The following is a 14,008-nucleotide window of genomic DNA, read 5'->3' as shown; positions in this document are numbered from 1 at the left end:
TCCACAGAAGCGGCATGGGTATATATAAACCATGTTATACGCTATGAAATATTATGCAATGATGAAAATAGCTGAGTCAAATCTATACTAGTCCTGAAGTGATGGCAACAACGTATTCCAGTAAAAAAAAAAACAAAAAAATCCACGTGCCAATTAAGGTGACAGGAGGAGGCAACTGAAAACCCGACACAACTCTCCATGTATTTATATACGTGAGGAAAAAGGCTCCTTGGATCCTTACCAAGCTGTGACCATTGACTTTGCAAGGGCAAGGGCACGTGGGGAAGAAGTAAGGCACAGAGTACCTACCACCTTTACCTCCACCCATCTTAGTAGTGTTCCTGTGACAAGGAGCATGTATTACTTCCATACTTTTTTTTTTTTTAAAGAGATATTTAGCCATTTTTAAGGAAAGCAAGAACTACTGCACAAGTGATATGCTCATTGTGGGGGGAAAAATTAGAAAATACAGACAAACTTAGAGAACAGAACAAAAACCACAAGTAATTTTACTCCTTAACGATGGCCAGCATTCACACTTTCTTCCCTTATCGATATGCCACCGGTCATGTCCTCCAGACAGAACACCACTTCCCACAAAGCTGACTTCAGTGGAAGGCTCATTAAGCCTCATGCTGTCCTTCAACTCCCCTTGAATCAACTACTGGGCTCCCTAAATGGTGAACATGAACGCTATTTTAAAAAGCGAACACATGAAGGCCGCTGCTGCCCCAACCATTCTGCAGGCCCCCTGAGCAGCCCAGAGCAGTTACGGGGACTGGGTCAGACCCCTCCCACCCAAGTTCCCCCAAATCACAGCAGGCAACAGGTTGGGAGTAACAAATTACTCCAAGTCTAGTCTCTTTTTGTGTTGCCCATATTTATGAAGCTGAACCAGAAAGGTGGCTACTGAGAGGCTACAAGTGAACAAAAGATCCTCCCCATCCTTCCCCGCACCTCCCCCCCAACACACAAATTTTCAGCTGAGCTGAAGGTTTCCTCCAGGTCAGGGAAGCAGGGAGCAAAACCCTGAAATTCTAAAAGGCAGTCCTAAAAGCACTTAGCAATGAGGCAGTCTTTCTGCTCCCCAAGGAGTTCAAACCTTCCCCTCTCTGCTCCCACATCCATGTTTCCAAGGAGACCCAAACCTCCTGTGGATTCCCATGAGGGTCTGCCCAGAGCACGTCACAGAGCCTGAGGTGACTTTCAAGGTCTTATTTCTTTAGCCTCTCCAGGGAGAAACTGCCCAGACCTGTGGCCCAGGCCCAAAACCCCAGGATGGGCCTTGGATTTGAGTCTCGTAAATTCGAGACCTCCTCCAGCATAAGCAAACCCCACAGCTGGGAAGGCACACAGGCCAGTCTGACAGGCAGCAGCCAATCCAAACAGAAGCCCTGGAGCACAGGGAGCTCCCCTCGCCAACCCAAACCTGAGGCCCTTCCTTTCTCTTGTCTCTAAATAAATACTGCAGTGAAAATTAGCATGCCCCGGTGCCCGAGTCAGAGTCTTCTGAGGCACACTCAGAGCCAAGGAGTGGCTTCTGGCAGGCTGCTGCACTGGGAAATGAGGCTCAGCCGTCCTGGCCACCTCCTCCTGATTTACAAGGCCCAGAGGAAGGGACAGAGGTTTCACACCTCCCAGGGGAAACGGGTCCTGTCAGTCATCCCTTCCCTTCTCGCCTAACCTGCAATGCGTCCTTCCGGGGACCGGCTCTCTTCTTCCCGCTCATGTCCCCCAGCCCTTGAGCCAGTCCCAATCTACATGTAACACATTAACCAAAGTCTTTTAAAAATACAAATAAATTAGAAGTACACGTACATGTGATTATATAAACACTGTGTATAAAGTTATTGAGATTTTGGAAAATAATCATCCTTAGTCCCCAGGTCCTGATATAAGAACCGCTTTTCCTTCATGAAGTCCCTTCCTGTCTCTGCCCCTGGATTATCAGGTCTAATGTGGCCCTCTGACCTCAGAGCCTCCCGCACCTCAGCCTGGACCCATCTACTCCACAGGGGTTTCCTGAGCACCTCCACACTGGGAGCTGAGAAGACAGTGGTGAGCAGAACAGCCTGCCCGCACCCTCCTAGCATTTAGGAACTGGAGGGAGGATGAATGGGGGCACGCATGGTGACAACACAACGCAGTGAGAACAAGGGTGGGGGAGAAGGCTGAGGGTGTGGTGGGAACACAATGGGGGGCGGACCTCATACAAGTTTCGAGAGCGGCAAACTACCGCACACAAGTGGGACGCCTGCTTTTGGAAACAGTCTTCTGGGAACACGGCCAGGCCCATTCACTTGTGCGCTGCCCACGGCGACTCGGACACTACAGAGCCAGGCTAGACCAGCTGCAGCAGAGCCTAGAACATTTACTGCCTGGCCCTCCGCTGGAAAAGTTTACAGACCCCTGCCCTACAGGACGAGGGCTTGGCCGGGCCCTGAAGGACTAGCAAGAGCTGGCCGGGGAGTCTGGGGGAGGGCAAAGTGATGCAGGCGGGGACACAAGTGCACACGTGCAAGGCCCTGACGGGGGCCAGCTGGAGTGTGGGGGGTGAGCTGAGAGGTGAAGCTGGAGGAGAAAGCAGGGACAGTGTGCCCAGGACTGGAACTTAAGCTGGGAGACCAGCGACCAGGCCAACCGCATTCAAGCTCGCCGCTGCTCGGAGCTCACGTCAGTCACTTCCCAGGAACTGAGCGCCACGTGGCAGCAGGCCAGCCTTCCTTCTCCCAAGCCCTGAATCTCGGCTCACCTCCAACCCTACAGACGTAACTACGAGGCCATGTGAAACTCTCCGTGTGTTTGCCTCATCCTCACATCCCAGTCACATCAGGAACCCGGTACCCTTCTGCTTTTCACCCTTAGCTCCTGGCTCTGCTGCCTCACGAGAGCTCCAGGACCTGGCTCCTCCCACTGCTCAAACTGCTCTCCCGCGTCACAAGTGACCTTCTCTTGGACAAATCAGATGCGCCTCCCCGGGGTTTCCTCACTCTTCTCAAACTTCACATTTAACTTCACGAGCAACTAACAAGTGCCCCTGGGAGAGCTGAAGATACCCAGGGACTGGTTTTGACCTGGAGGAGCCCCACAACCACGTGTGGGAAACAGATGCAGATGTCAAATGAGGTGGCCCAGCCCCCCACTCTCCTCCCTCAGCTTCCCGGCTCCTCCTTCCCCTTCCTCCTGCTCCGCCATTTCAGCCCCAACGAGTCCCCCATTTCTCTCCATTGTACTTTGTGTTCAGAGTCTAACCCTCTGAAAATCTCATTTCCTAACTCTACGGCCCCTAATTTAAGTCCTGCACACCCACCTTTCATAGAAGATGGGCCTTTAGATTCCCCACCATCACCTCACTTTACAGGGGCCGCGTGCATCTCCTTCCAGGGCGCTCCCCACTCTCCTGCTTCGTTCTCACCTCTTGTGTCTTCCACAGCCCTGACCCCCAGACTCTCTAAGTCCTTCCTGGCTCTCTCTCTGAAACATCCCTGCCATCACCTTCCCTTCCCTGCAGCCCTGTGGCTGGCTGTCACCTGCCTCCTGATGACTCCAAACCCTCCCTGCCCTCCCACCCTGCCCATTCCCCTCAGCATCAAGCACATAGCCACAGGCCTCCACTGCTAATTCCCTACTGTATCCGCCACACCACTGAGCCGTGGGGCCACGCATTCCCTGCCCCCACCACGCCATAAACTCCAGAGCAGTGGGACCTTGTCTGTGGTGAGCGGCAAAGTGCGGGGTAGAGAGAGCAGTGGGTCCTCCATACCGCCTGACCCCTCCTCTCAATTTGTCTGACCGGGAGACTCTTTGGTACGTTTGGCTTGAGTTACTATGAAGATCACTTCATGTCTGTCTTGCTTCACCCTAAGTTACGTGACCTATGCCTTGGGTCTCCTGCATCTCTCACAAAGCTCCTACCAAGACACCAGGCCATTGAGAAAGGCAGAATGATCCCGTGAGCCTGAACGTAAACCTTACTTAACGCACTGGAAAAGAACAAAGCAGGTGGTCTGATCTGTCTGCCCGCGTCTCCCACCACCAAAGCAGAACTCGGGCAGCGTGCTGCTGCCCCGCCTTGGCAAAGCTACGAGACAGAAGCAGCGAGACGGCAGGTTGTGGGGAAGAACCAACAGTACCATAACCAGGCCAGAGTGCTTCCCTAACCCTTTCTGTTCCTCCTCTGAAGTTCCTTCCAGGCTGAGGGAGACTCTGTAGAGTTCGAACTCATTACGAAAGAAGATCTTGATCGGCCACTGGGCGTGCCCAAGTCAGAATGCAAGGAGAGGTCTAACAAACGTGCAGAGGAGACGTGGTGAGGAAACGCACTCGGCAGCCCCCGACGCTGCACACTCACCCACCAACTAAACCCAGATAAAAACCCATTTCACCTCAACAGCCGCCGCTAATGCCTGGCTAGGGGTCATCTGTCATGCTCCCCCCAGTATAAATGGCTAGCTTTAACAGGACACAAATGAGGTCACCCACCGATTTCACACCCCCAGCTAATCAATCATGTACTCTTTCCAGTGGAGCCCGGATACGCCTTAGGATCCCTTAACACTGTACCATGGGCAGCCATCAGCAATCGCCAGAAAATGAGGCAAAGGATGAAACCCATGTGTTATCAGTTATCACGGATGTATCACACAGGACATTTCCTTCCTTCAGGGCAGCTCTCAAATGCCAGCATGCAGAAAAACCCTCTAAAGCGCTTGTTAAACACAGATTCCTGGGCCCCATTCCCAAAGATTCTAATTCATTTGGTGGGGGGTGGGGAAGAGAGAGTGAATGTGCATTTCTCACAAGCTCTAGGGATGCTACCGCTGATGGTGATCTGAGGACCACCCTTTGAGTCGCCCCGCGTAAGGACAGCAAATTTGCCTGCCCCAGGACCACAACTGAGTTATTATTAGAGAGCATTTCTCAAGCCTTGGATGGGTGCCCGACACTGTGCTGCATGACATAGAACAGCCAAGTGAAGCTTTAATCATGGGGTCAAGATCCTAGGAACTCCAGCTCCAGCTGGGGAGGTAAAGCAAGCACCATGAAGCCCCTAAGGAACACCCACATATGGGGGAATCTTCATCCCGGGGAGGCAGAACAGCTCATAGATTCCTGTGTCAGCACTCATGACTCGCAGTCACAGGGGAGCCCCTGATCAAATCGGCCCACTACTCACAATTTTTGTCCCCTGGGGCTTAGGTGCCCCCGTGGCTGGTGTCAGGAGCTGTTTGGCTACAGCTTCCCGCTGGGTGAGGTCGACGGCACTCAGGGCTGTGCGGCTGCCATCCTCATTGATGACCATGGAGGCTCCCGGGTGTACATTGGGGCCATTGATGACTGCTTGCCTCAGTTCCTGAACATTCCAGGGGGTGACTGGCTGAGGGTAGGTCAGTTTTGTGGCAAACACCTGGAAATGGAATGAATATGAAAACTCAGGGTAGGCAGAAAAGATGATACTGATTGAAAATCTGACTCAACAGGCTATGCAACTTCTTCCCCAAGACACGGAGGTGCTATCTTTGCCACAAAGGTCCTTCAGGGAGTAAGCAACATCCTGTCTGTCTTCTCCATAGAGCCATTTTTCTAGACTTGAGGCCTCAAGGGAACAGAGAATGGGCCTCCTTTCCTAGCACTCTGTCTGAAGAGAATAACTGGAGTGTTGCAGTTTACACATTAGAATTTTGGTAACTCATTCTAAAACTTCGTCATTTCCTCACCCACCGATCAATTCATACTCTCCAGAGGGAACACAGAATGGGACACTAGGTTGAGAGAGGGAGCAAATCCCTGCCCTCAAATACCACACCACAGCCCTCTCCGCTCTCGCAGACATCACCAAGTGATCGTGGCCCCTGCCCCGAGCCCAGACATGGCATCGGAGCCTCTACCCGGCAGTTTTGGCTGCCACTACGATCAAGGCGGCGCTTGAGATGAAACCGATTCGGTCTCCGGATACACGAGAAAATGCAGGGTTCCACTTAACGCTAGACCTGCAAGGTACTCCAAGAAAAACGAGTTTCCTGGTTAAGTGAGTTTCTAAGCTGCTGAATATCATAAACCCTCTGATGCTTCCAAATGCACTTCACTACTCTTCACTGCCTCTGAGGAGTCTGACGTAAAGAACCTGGTTGGATTCTGTCCAGGTTCTTTGTCCAGGTTTCTGCTTGGATGACCCTGCGAAAGGCCTTACCTGCCACCCAGCCAGCACTCCCTTTCCCCATCGCCTGCCCTACTTTCGCCAATGCACTGACCACTGCCTGACGGAGTGTTTATACTCCTATGTATTTGTTTATTCGTCTCCACCACTGGAATGTAAGCTTCTCAGGGGACACTCTAGTCTGTCTGGTTCACTGCTAATCTCTAGCTTACTCCCCAAACCTACTTTAGCACCTCTGCTCCCATAACACCTCTCCACGGTGCTCTACGGGAAGTGTGTGCCACGAGGCACCAAGAGGTAGTCTCACACAGTCAGCTCCTCACAGCCATCCTGTGAGTAACACCCCCCAGCCACCATGGCCCTGAGACCTGGAACAGGCTAGAGGTGGGCAGAGGAGTAACTTCAGAGTCCCTCCTTAGGACCAGCCATTATGGAATGAAACCAGATCCAAGAAAGGGAGGCCCGGGACCCCTGAAGGTAGAAAGAGGAGGCAGCACTAAAGGTCTCTCCTAAAGCTGGGATGCTTTAAGGCATTGTGAGGCCAAAGCCTACCGGGATAGCCCAGGCCTTCAGTCCAGAAAAAGCAATGAACAGCAGTAAATGGGCCTCTCTTCCCAGGGCCTCAGACTCAGGAAGGTCACCACTGGGCTTCACAAGGCCTTTCTCTGCCACCTGGCCCAGCTTCTGGATGGAAAGACCTAGGTTCTAGGAGGCAGTGGGCACAGGACTAAGCTTTCTCTGACTCCTGTCCTCTGACATGTGTGCCCTTGCCCAGGGAGCCAAGTGTGCCCCAGAGGGACAAGGCGGCGGGCACGCAGGGGGCCATCAGAACACTTGAGCTGCGCTCATCACCAGCGCTCCCCCGAGAGCAGCAGAGGGGGCAGCATACGAGGAAATGAGACTCTCCACAAAGGGAATTAAACCATCTTCATATTACTGACCTCAAGGCCCATTAAGGAGGGAGCCGATTAAAGCGCTGCTAATGAGCACCACAACTTGAACGGGTGGGGAAGTGAGAGGAGGAGGCCGGCTCCCAGAGGAAACACTAATGGGTGGATGGGGCAAACCGCTTACCCTGGAGGAACTGGGAGGATGGATGACATGCATACAGCCCTCTCTGGGGGTGCTCTCTTCCCTTCCTGTGTCTGGCAACTAGGGGTACACATTCCTGACTCCTAATGCCAGGCAAGTGCATGAGGCGCAAATCCCCTTTTCCCTCTTCCTCATCTCTGTCATGTGCTCAATTTGACCAGGAAGGTTTCGACTAGGCTCTGAGAGGCAGGGGGAAAGACATGCAGGCGGGGATGTGGAATGCTCTGCAGTCGGCTCCCTGCTTGCCCAGCAACTGGGTCTTCCTTGTAGGCAGGTGTTTGGAGACTTGGCGAGGAGTGAAAGCAACTCCATCACACAGCCTCATGTCCCCTCCAAACAGCTTGTTCAGGAAGAAGCATAAGCTGTCCCCACCCAAGCCACCACAGTCGGCTGTACACCTTCTTCCCCAACCCTCAACGTTCCCATGTGCCACAAGAGCAGCCAGTGAGGACCCTCCACACACACCATGGGAATTCCAATTTCGTTGGTGTTAATGTACATATCTGGGCAGATGACCGAACGGGCCGCGTAGTCCACTCGCTTCCCCATCATGTGTTTTCGGAATAAGCCATCCTTCTTCTCCAGGATCTTTATGCAGGAAAAAGTCCACAGAAAGCATCATTAGGAAAAAAAAGTCAAATATACTTATTATATTTCTTATTTCAATACAAGTACGCTTATTATTTAATCCCTTCAGCTAGCAACAGGGATCCAACCTCCTGCTCACCTGTCTAATGCCAGGGTACTTTTCCATCATTAATTTGTCCATCTCACTATCAAACACAATATTGACGTGGCTCTGAAGACGAATCCAAATGTTGTAAAGTTTGTCTGTGAGGGACTGGCCCGGAAGCATACTCAAAAAGGATCGGTCCAGAACAACTGAAGAGTCTTTTTCCTGGCAAGACACAACCAAGAAAACAGGCAAGATGGAAAAACCTCAAAAACGTCAGGTTTGGTTTTATTTTTCTTTCTTCCTCTCGCTCTGACACATGATAAGCTCTGGAGTCTGCCTTTATGTCTTTTGAACGCGACAGATCAGTGGCAAAAGTGCTAATAAATCAATCTTCTCAGTTTGTATCAACAAAACATCAGCCCCATTATGCATTTACCAGCCTTTTTCTGATAGTAAAATGAACTCAAGTTTCTTTCTTTTTTTTTTAAAGACCAACACACATTTACTACCTCACAGTTTCTGTAAGTCAGGAATCTGGGTACATACAGCTCAACTGGGTTCTCTGCTTCAGTCTCTCCTAGGCTGTAATAGAGTCAGCCCGAGCCAGGGTCTCATCTGAAGGTTCAACTGGGGAAGAATCCATCTCTAAGCTCACATGGTTGTTGGCGGGGTGCAATTCCCCTAGAGCTGCTAGACCGGAGGCCTCAGGTCGCCCAGAGGCCACCTGCAATTATGTGCCTCATGGGCTTCTCCAACATCGTAGCTTATTTCATTGAAACGTGTAAGCCAAGAAAATAATGGAAGGTTCGGCTAGCAGCAGCTGCTGAGTCCCTTACTATCTAATTCTTCAAGCTACCCTAGAAATTCTTCCCCCAACTATACTCTTCATAAAGCTGTTATCCCACCAAATAACTGATTCTCACATGCAATTTTACCTTTATTTATGGTTTTGGAAAAACTTAATCCAAAGCACTTATGAAAACACAAGTAAAATAATTTCTCAAAAGGAAAAACGTTGGCCATACTCTTTTCTATGTTATAAATTAAAATATTGGTCCCCAACTGAAATATGTCAAGGGACTGGCTGAAATCCAAGCCTCACTGGAATTTTTAACCAATCCTTTTTAATATTTCTGTCCCTGACTCTGCCTCCTTCTCTTCTCTCCCTACCTGCCTGGGAGACAGGCTCTTAACCTGCCTTACAGCACCACCTATTGACACTGTCTGGCCACCTCCTAGCCCCATCTGCCTGGCTATGACACAAGAGCTAGACAGATGTCCCCCAGTGTGAGACGAGAGAAGAGACCTGTCAGTGTGTTGGGAGAGGTATAGGGGGAGGGGTGAAGATCTAGTAAAGAAGAATGCCATGAAAACCATTAGTGAAGTGGGTTTGTCCTCAACCCTGAGAAATAGAGGAGTCTTCTTTACTTACAGGGAGGACAGATGTATTTTCTCTCTGGCGGAGGGAACCTCATAGGGAGAGACCGTCACCTATACGACAACAGGGGCCTTGTCAGCCTAACTCACTGCCTATGACATTACCTGGCTCAGGGCTATGTGATTACCCTTATAATGAGTCCCGTGAGAGGGCTGCCATATGAATGGAATGTGGGGAGCATATGGGGAAAGAAATAAGAACGGGTCCCGTTAATCACAAAGAAAGAAGGCACTGTGACTTCAGGTAGCAAGGACCTTAAGAATCAGAGGATACTGTTTATTTCTGCAGACTCTTAGCTTTTTTTTTTTTTTTTTTTAACAAATGGCTGCTCTATTTTCAAGGAGCATCAAAATAAAAGTTCTCAGCCCTGCTCATGGGTCCTGGCTACCCTATGGTCTTCCCTCCAAACTGGACCAGGGCCTGCAGATGGCACATTTCTCTCAGACTGAAGGTTTCTGAAAGCATACTACCCTGACAGATCAGAAAACTGCAGCAAAACCGAAGACAGTGCAGAGCAGAGTACGGGTAACCCACAGCCAAGTGGCCAGGCAGACAGTGGCGCCACCTGGTGATGGGCCTGGCTCCCAGCCGAACTGCTGCCGGCAGCTGGAAGGGAGCCCGAGAGCCCCGTCCACTGACACAGCCCTTCCTGCTTCCGTCCAGGGAACATCTCAAAGCTGGAAAGGACCTCAGTGATCTCAGCAACTTCTCCGAGTGCCTGATTCATCTTTACACCCACTGAAGACCTGGCACACTGAAGTAGCTCGGAAAGTCGGCTGAAACGGGAAAACTGAATCCCACGCTATCACCTACTGACGAGGAAACAGGCCTCAAACATGACAGTCCTATTCTGGGAAATTCCTAGAATCGACAATGGTGCCCTCCTGAACCCAATGCTAGAGGTCTCAATGAGTCAAAAACAGACCTAGATGACTCAGGCTCTGGTACTGTAACCCAAAAGGGACATTCTAAGAGCCCACAGGAAGCAGACTCTTCTTTCTAGAGCTGCCAGTCACTGCCAGTGAAGGCAGGTGGCCCAGAACAGCCTATATGTAAAACCTTACCACCAACCATACACATTTTACAGTGGAGACGGGCCCACAAAATCAAAGCAACTCAGCAGAGGTCTCTGGGGCAAGACCTAGATCTTTCTATGCTCGTATCATGCTTTCCCCCAACATTACTGAGGTTTCCCCAAATGACGGCTTGCACACAAACCATACAGAATTCCCAACCAGCAGCTCCCTGCACCCCCAGCATTCTGCATCTGCACCGCGGGCCTTAGAACTAAGCAGACAGGCTGACGGCATCAGCTCCAAGGCAGCCCTGACCTCATCCTTGGCAGGTGCTGCCATCTCACATGGCAGCTCCTGTTCTTGGGCCATCAATGCCAGAAGTTTTCGGATCAGAACCATGTCCTTCATGACAGCCTGCAAGTTCACCGTCTGGCCGTTGGTAAACATCTGGTCCCCCAGCCGATTGACAGGGCGATACCTGTAGGGGGACACATGGAATCAGGGACCGTTGAGCATGAGGGAAGGGTCATATTCTTCAGCCTCTTGCCCATCCCTGCTACAAGCAACTCACAACCCACCACACTCGGAAACCAGCCAATATTCCTACCGCAGTCAGGACGAACACTCCCAGCCACCTGCAACCCGGGTGTGGAACCGCTGCTTTGCTTCTTAGTGCGCTAGGCCCTCCAAGCCTCTCCCAGAGGTCATTATTCCACCGCTCAATAAGCCTTTTTCGGCGAAATAAAGCTAATTAAAGGGCATTACCTTGAGGGTGGCACCACCAGGAAATCCAAAAAGAACATACTGGGATTGAATCTAGACTCCACGTCGACATTTTCCAGTCCCGAAAAAAGGTAATTCAGAAAGAATCCTGCATTTGAAATAAGCCAAAACGATCATTTACATCTATGTGTGAGGGCAGGGATGAATGACCACAAAAATTCCACTGGGTGACAAAAAAGAAAAACAGAATACGAAACAGTAAGTAGAGTAAAATCATATTTTTTCTTTCTAAAAACAAGCAAAAAATAGCCTTTGTGTGTTGAGAACCCGCACACAGGTGAGATGGTGGTTTAAGGATGAGTGCCACGGCGCCCCCCCGGTGCTTAGCTTGGGGCTGAGATGGACAAGGATGGGGAATGAAAACCTCTTGTTTCTCACTACCCTCCTGGACTATTAGACTTATACATGCACGAGCGTGCGCGCGCGCACACACACACACACACACACACACACAGCTTTGGTTATCTATAAAAAATGTATCTGAAATACAGAAAATCAATAAAAAAAAGTTAGCCTTCTTACAAATAAAAAACAAAAAACCCTCCATATAGATGTTACCAAGAAGGCATCGTTTTTGTGGATCAAAGCTGTATTTTAAGTTTCCAATGAACTTAAAAGAAAGCTGCAGAGAGAATGAATAAAAGTGTTAGGGCCTGCCACAGAAATGATCACACTAACTTGAGTGCTCTTTTTTTTCCCTGACATCACTTATCCCTTCAGCAGCATTTTCATTTTTAAGTGCCTATCATTACACAGCAACTGCATGCAGTGTTCCAGAACAAGAGCATTCTCCGAGGGTGGCGACATTGACCAGATGTCAAACTTGCAGGCTGAATACAGTGCCTAGCTTTTGTTACACACGCAAAAGGAATGGAAGACTTTCCTTTTCGTAGGGAATTAAAATGCGGAAAAATCCTAAAAAAAAATAAAAAAGAGTTCATTTTTTGAATCACAGGAGGAATTCCCTTCGAATCCTTTTCTGAAAAAGTTATTAACAGGCATTTAAAGTAAGGTGAGTTACACTGTACCTTCTAGAAAAATGTCAAACTGTATTAAGCGAGGCCCACCCACAGCTGTCATTTAATGACCAGGTTCAGTTACAATGGTTGTCAAGTTCATGTTCTTGCCTGCTCTAGAATGCATCGATGACAATGTACCCTGAAGCCAGCCCCAAACCTATGAACTGAATTCAGGAGAGATCTGTAATTATCACAACTCTGAAAACATAAAAATAATAAGGCAGGATAAATGAGCCCAGAGACTCATTTCGATTTCTTTAGGTTGGTACAGCACCTTCATTCTTCCAAAGGGCAGTAAGATGTTCTTGGGCGCTGGTGGGTGTTAGGTACCCTCGTTTTCCCATCTGGGCTTCCTCAATTCCTAGAGCCAGGAGGGGGAATCAAAGCATAATAAATCAGTAATAGGCACTCCTTCTGTAATGGGATCTATCAATGCTTTCTCCCCCACCCTGCTGAGCCTGCAATTTGACCACAAAAATCAATCTCTAGGACAGCTTATTCTCAGCTCTGGATTTTTTTTCCCCCTTAACCTAATTTCTAAAGTAATGGAAACAGTATAACTATTGCATAAAGCCAAAAGAGCAAAAGAAAAATAAATCATACACAATTCCATTACCACTACTACATACTTTTTTTCCAGTCCTCTGGTTTATACGGTATCTATAATCTTTTTTTTTAATTATTATTTTTTAATCTTCTTTTTTTTAAGATTTATTTATTTATTTTAGGGAGAGTGAGAGTGCATGTGTGCACAGGGGAGGGGGAGAAGGAGAGGGAGAGAGAAAGAATCCCAAGTAGACTCCCTGCTGAGTGCAGAGCCCAATGGGGGGCTCAATCTCATAACCCAGAGATCACGACCTGAGCCGAAACCAAGAGTGTGAAGCTCAACTGACTGCGCCACCCAGGCCCCCCTAAGATAACTGTAATCTTAAGTGTGGGTTTATTCTGTACACTGCTTTGCTCGTTTAGTGTCATCTTGTGAGCATTTCTGTATGTTGCCACATAACATTTTTAATGACTGCGTGATATTCCATCGAGAGGATGTTTCCTAGTGACCTGACCATACTCTTATAACTGGACATCAGGGTGGATCCTAATTTTCTTACTGTTATAAGTTACACTATGATTAAAAAAAAAAAAACTTTATGCACATGGCTTTATCAGAAAGATTCACAGAAGCAAAATTAGAGATAAATGAGTATGAACATTTTTATGGGTAAAAGTATATTCAATTTCTTCTTACAAATATCATGCAGGTATGTGAGGAGTACACTGATTTTGGTTTCTCAGATTAAGCAAGAGCACTCTGGGGCACTATCAGCTACACCCAGAGTAAGTCAGAAAATCAAACGGGGTTGCCACTCAGGAAACAGGGCTCTAGGCACTTACATGATTAACAAAGAAAAGCAATGTGATCCTGTAGATTCAAAACTATCAATCTCTGGGCGCCTGGGTGGCTCAGTCGTTAAAGTGTCTGCCTTCGGCTCAGGTCATGATCCCAGGGTCCTGGGATCAAGTCCCACATCAGGCTCCCTGCTCAGTGGGAGGCCTGCTTCTCCCTCTCCCACTCCCCGTGCTTGTGTTCCTGCTCTCACTATCTCTCTCTGTCAAATAAATAAATAAAATCTTTCAAAAAAAAACAGACAAAGCAAAAACAAAAAAAACTATCAATCTCTTCTGGGATACATTCACTGAAATTAGGCATTATTCTATATTCCCTTATTACTTACCAGCACAAAAACTCTTGTCTTGTCTGTGCTCCTAGCACCTGACAGTGTCTAGCACACAGCAGATAATAAAGTCACTGGCTCAAATATACATGTTCAA

The 14,008-nt window shown here is 48.9% G+C and overlaps 1 protein-coding gene across 2 annotated transcripts in view; it reads right to left on the bottom strand.

Annotated features, from left to right (window-relative positions):
• The window catches only part of POLR1A (RNA polymerase I subunit A), an 82,495-nt gene that overhangs the window by 55,177 nt on the left and 13,310 nt on the right, over positions 1 to 14,008 (bottom strand). For both annotated transcript variants that reach the window (XM_032410528.1, XM_032410527.1), the window contains exons 7-12: positions 12,456 to 12,542; positions 11,145 to 11,250; positions 10,695 to 10,857; positions 7,977 to 8,147; positions 7,715 to 7,837; positions 5,177 to 5,407 (exon numbers count right to left, since the gene is read on the bottom strand). In XM_032410528.1, the coding sequence (XP_032266419.1) occupies positions 5,177 to 5,407; positions 7,715 to 7,837; positions 7,977 to 8,147; positions 10,695 to 10,857; positions 11,145 to 11,250; positions 12,456 to 12,542 (881 nt within the window). The remainder of the gene's footprint in view (positions 1 to 5,176; positions 5,408 to 7,714; positions 7,838 to 7,976; positions 8,148 to 10,694; positions 10,858 to 11,144; positions 11,251 to 12,455; positions 12,543 to 14,008) is intronic.

The sequence above is a fragment of the Phoca vitulina genome, unplaced genomic scaffold (genome assembly GCF_004348235.1).
Source record: "Phoca vitulina isolate PV1807 unplaced genomic scaffold, GSC_HSeal_1.0 scaffold12, whole genome shotgun sequence".
In the NCBI taxonomy this organism is placed as follows: Eukaryota; Metazoa; Chordata; class Mammalia; order Carnivora; family Phocidae; genus Phoca; species Phoca vitulina.
Note: the sequence above shows the minus strand (reverse complement) of the source record. Positions and strands in the feature narration are given on the sequence as shown.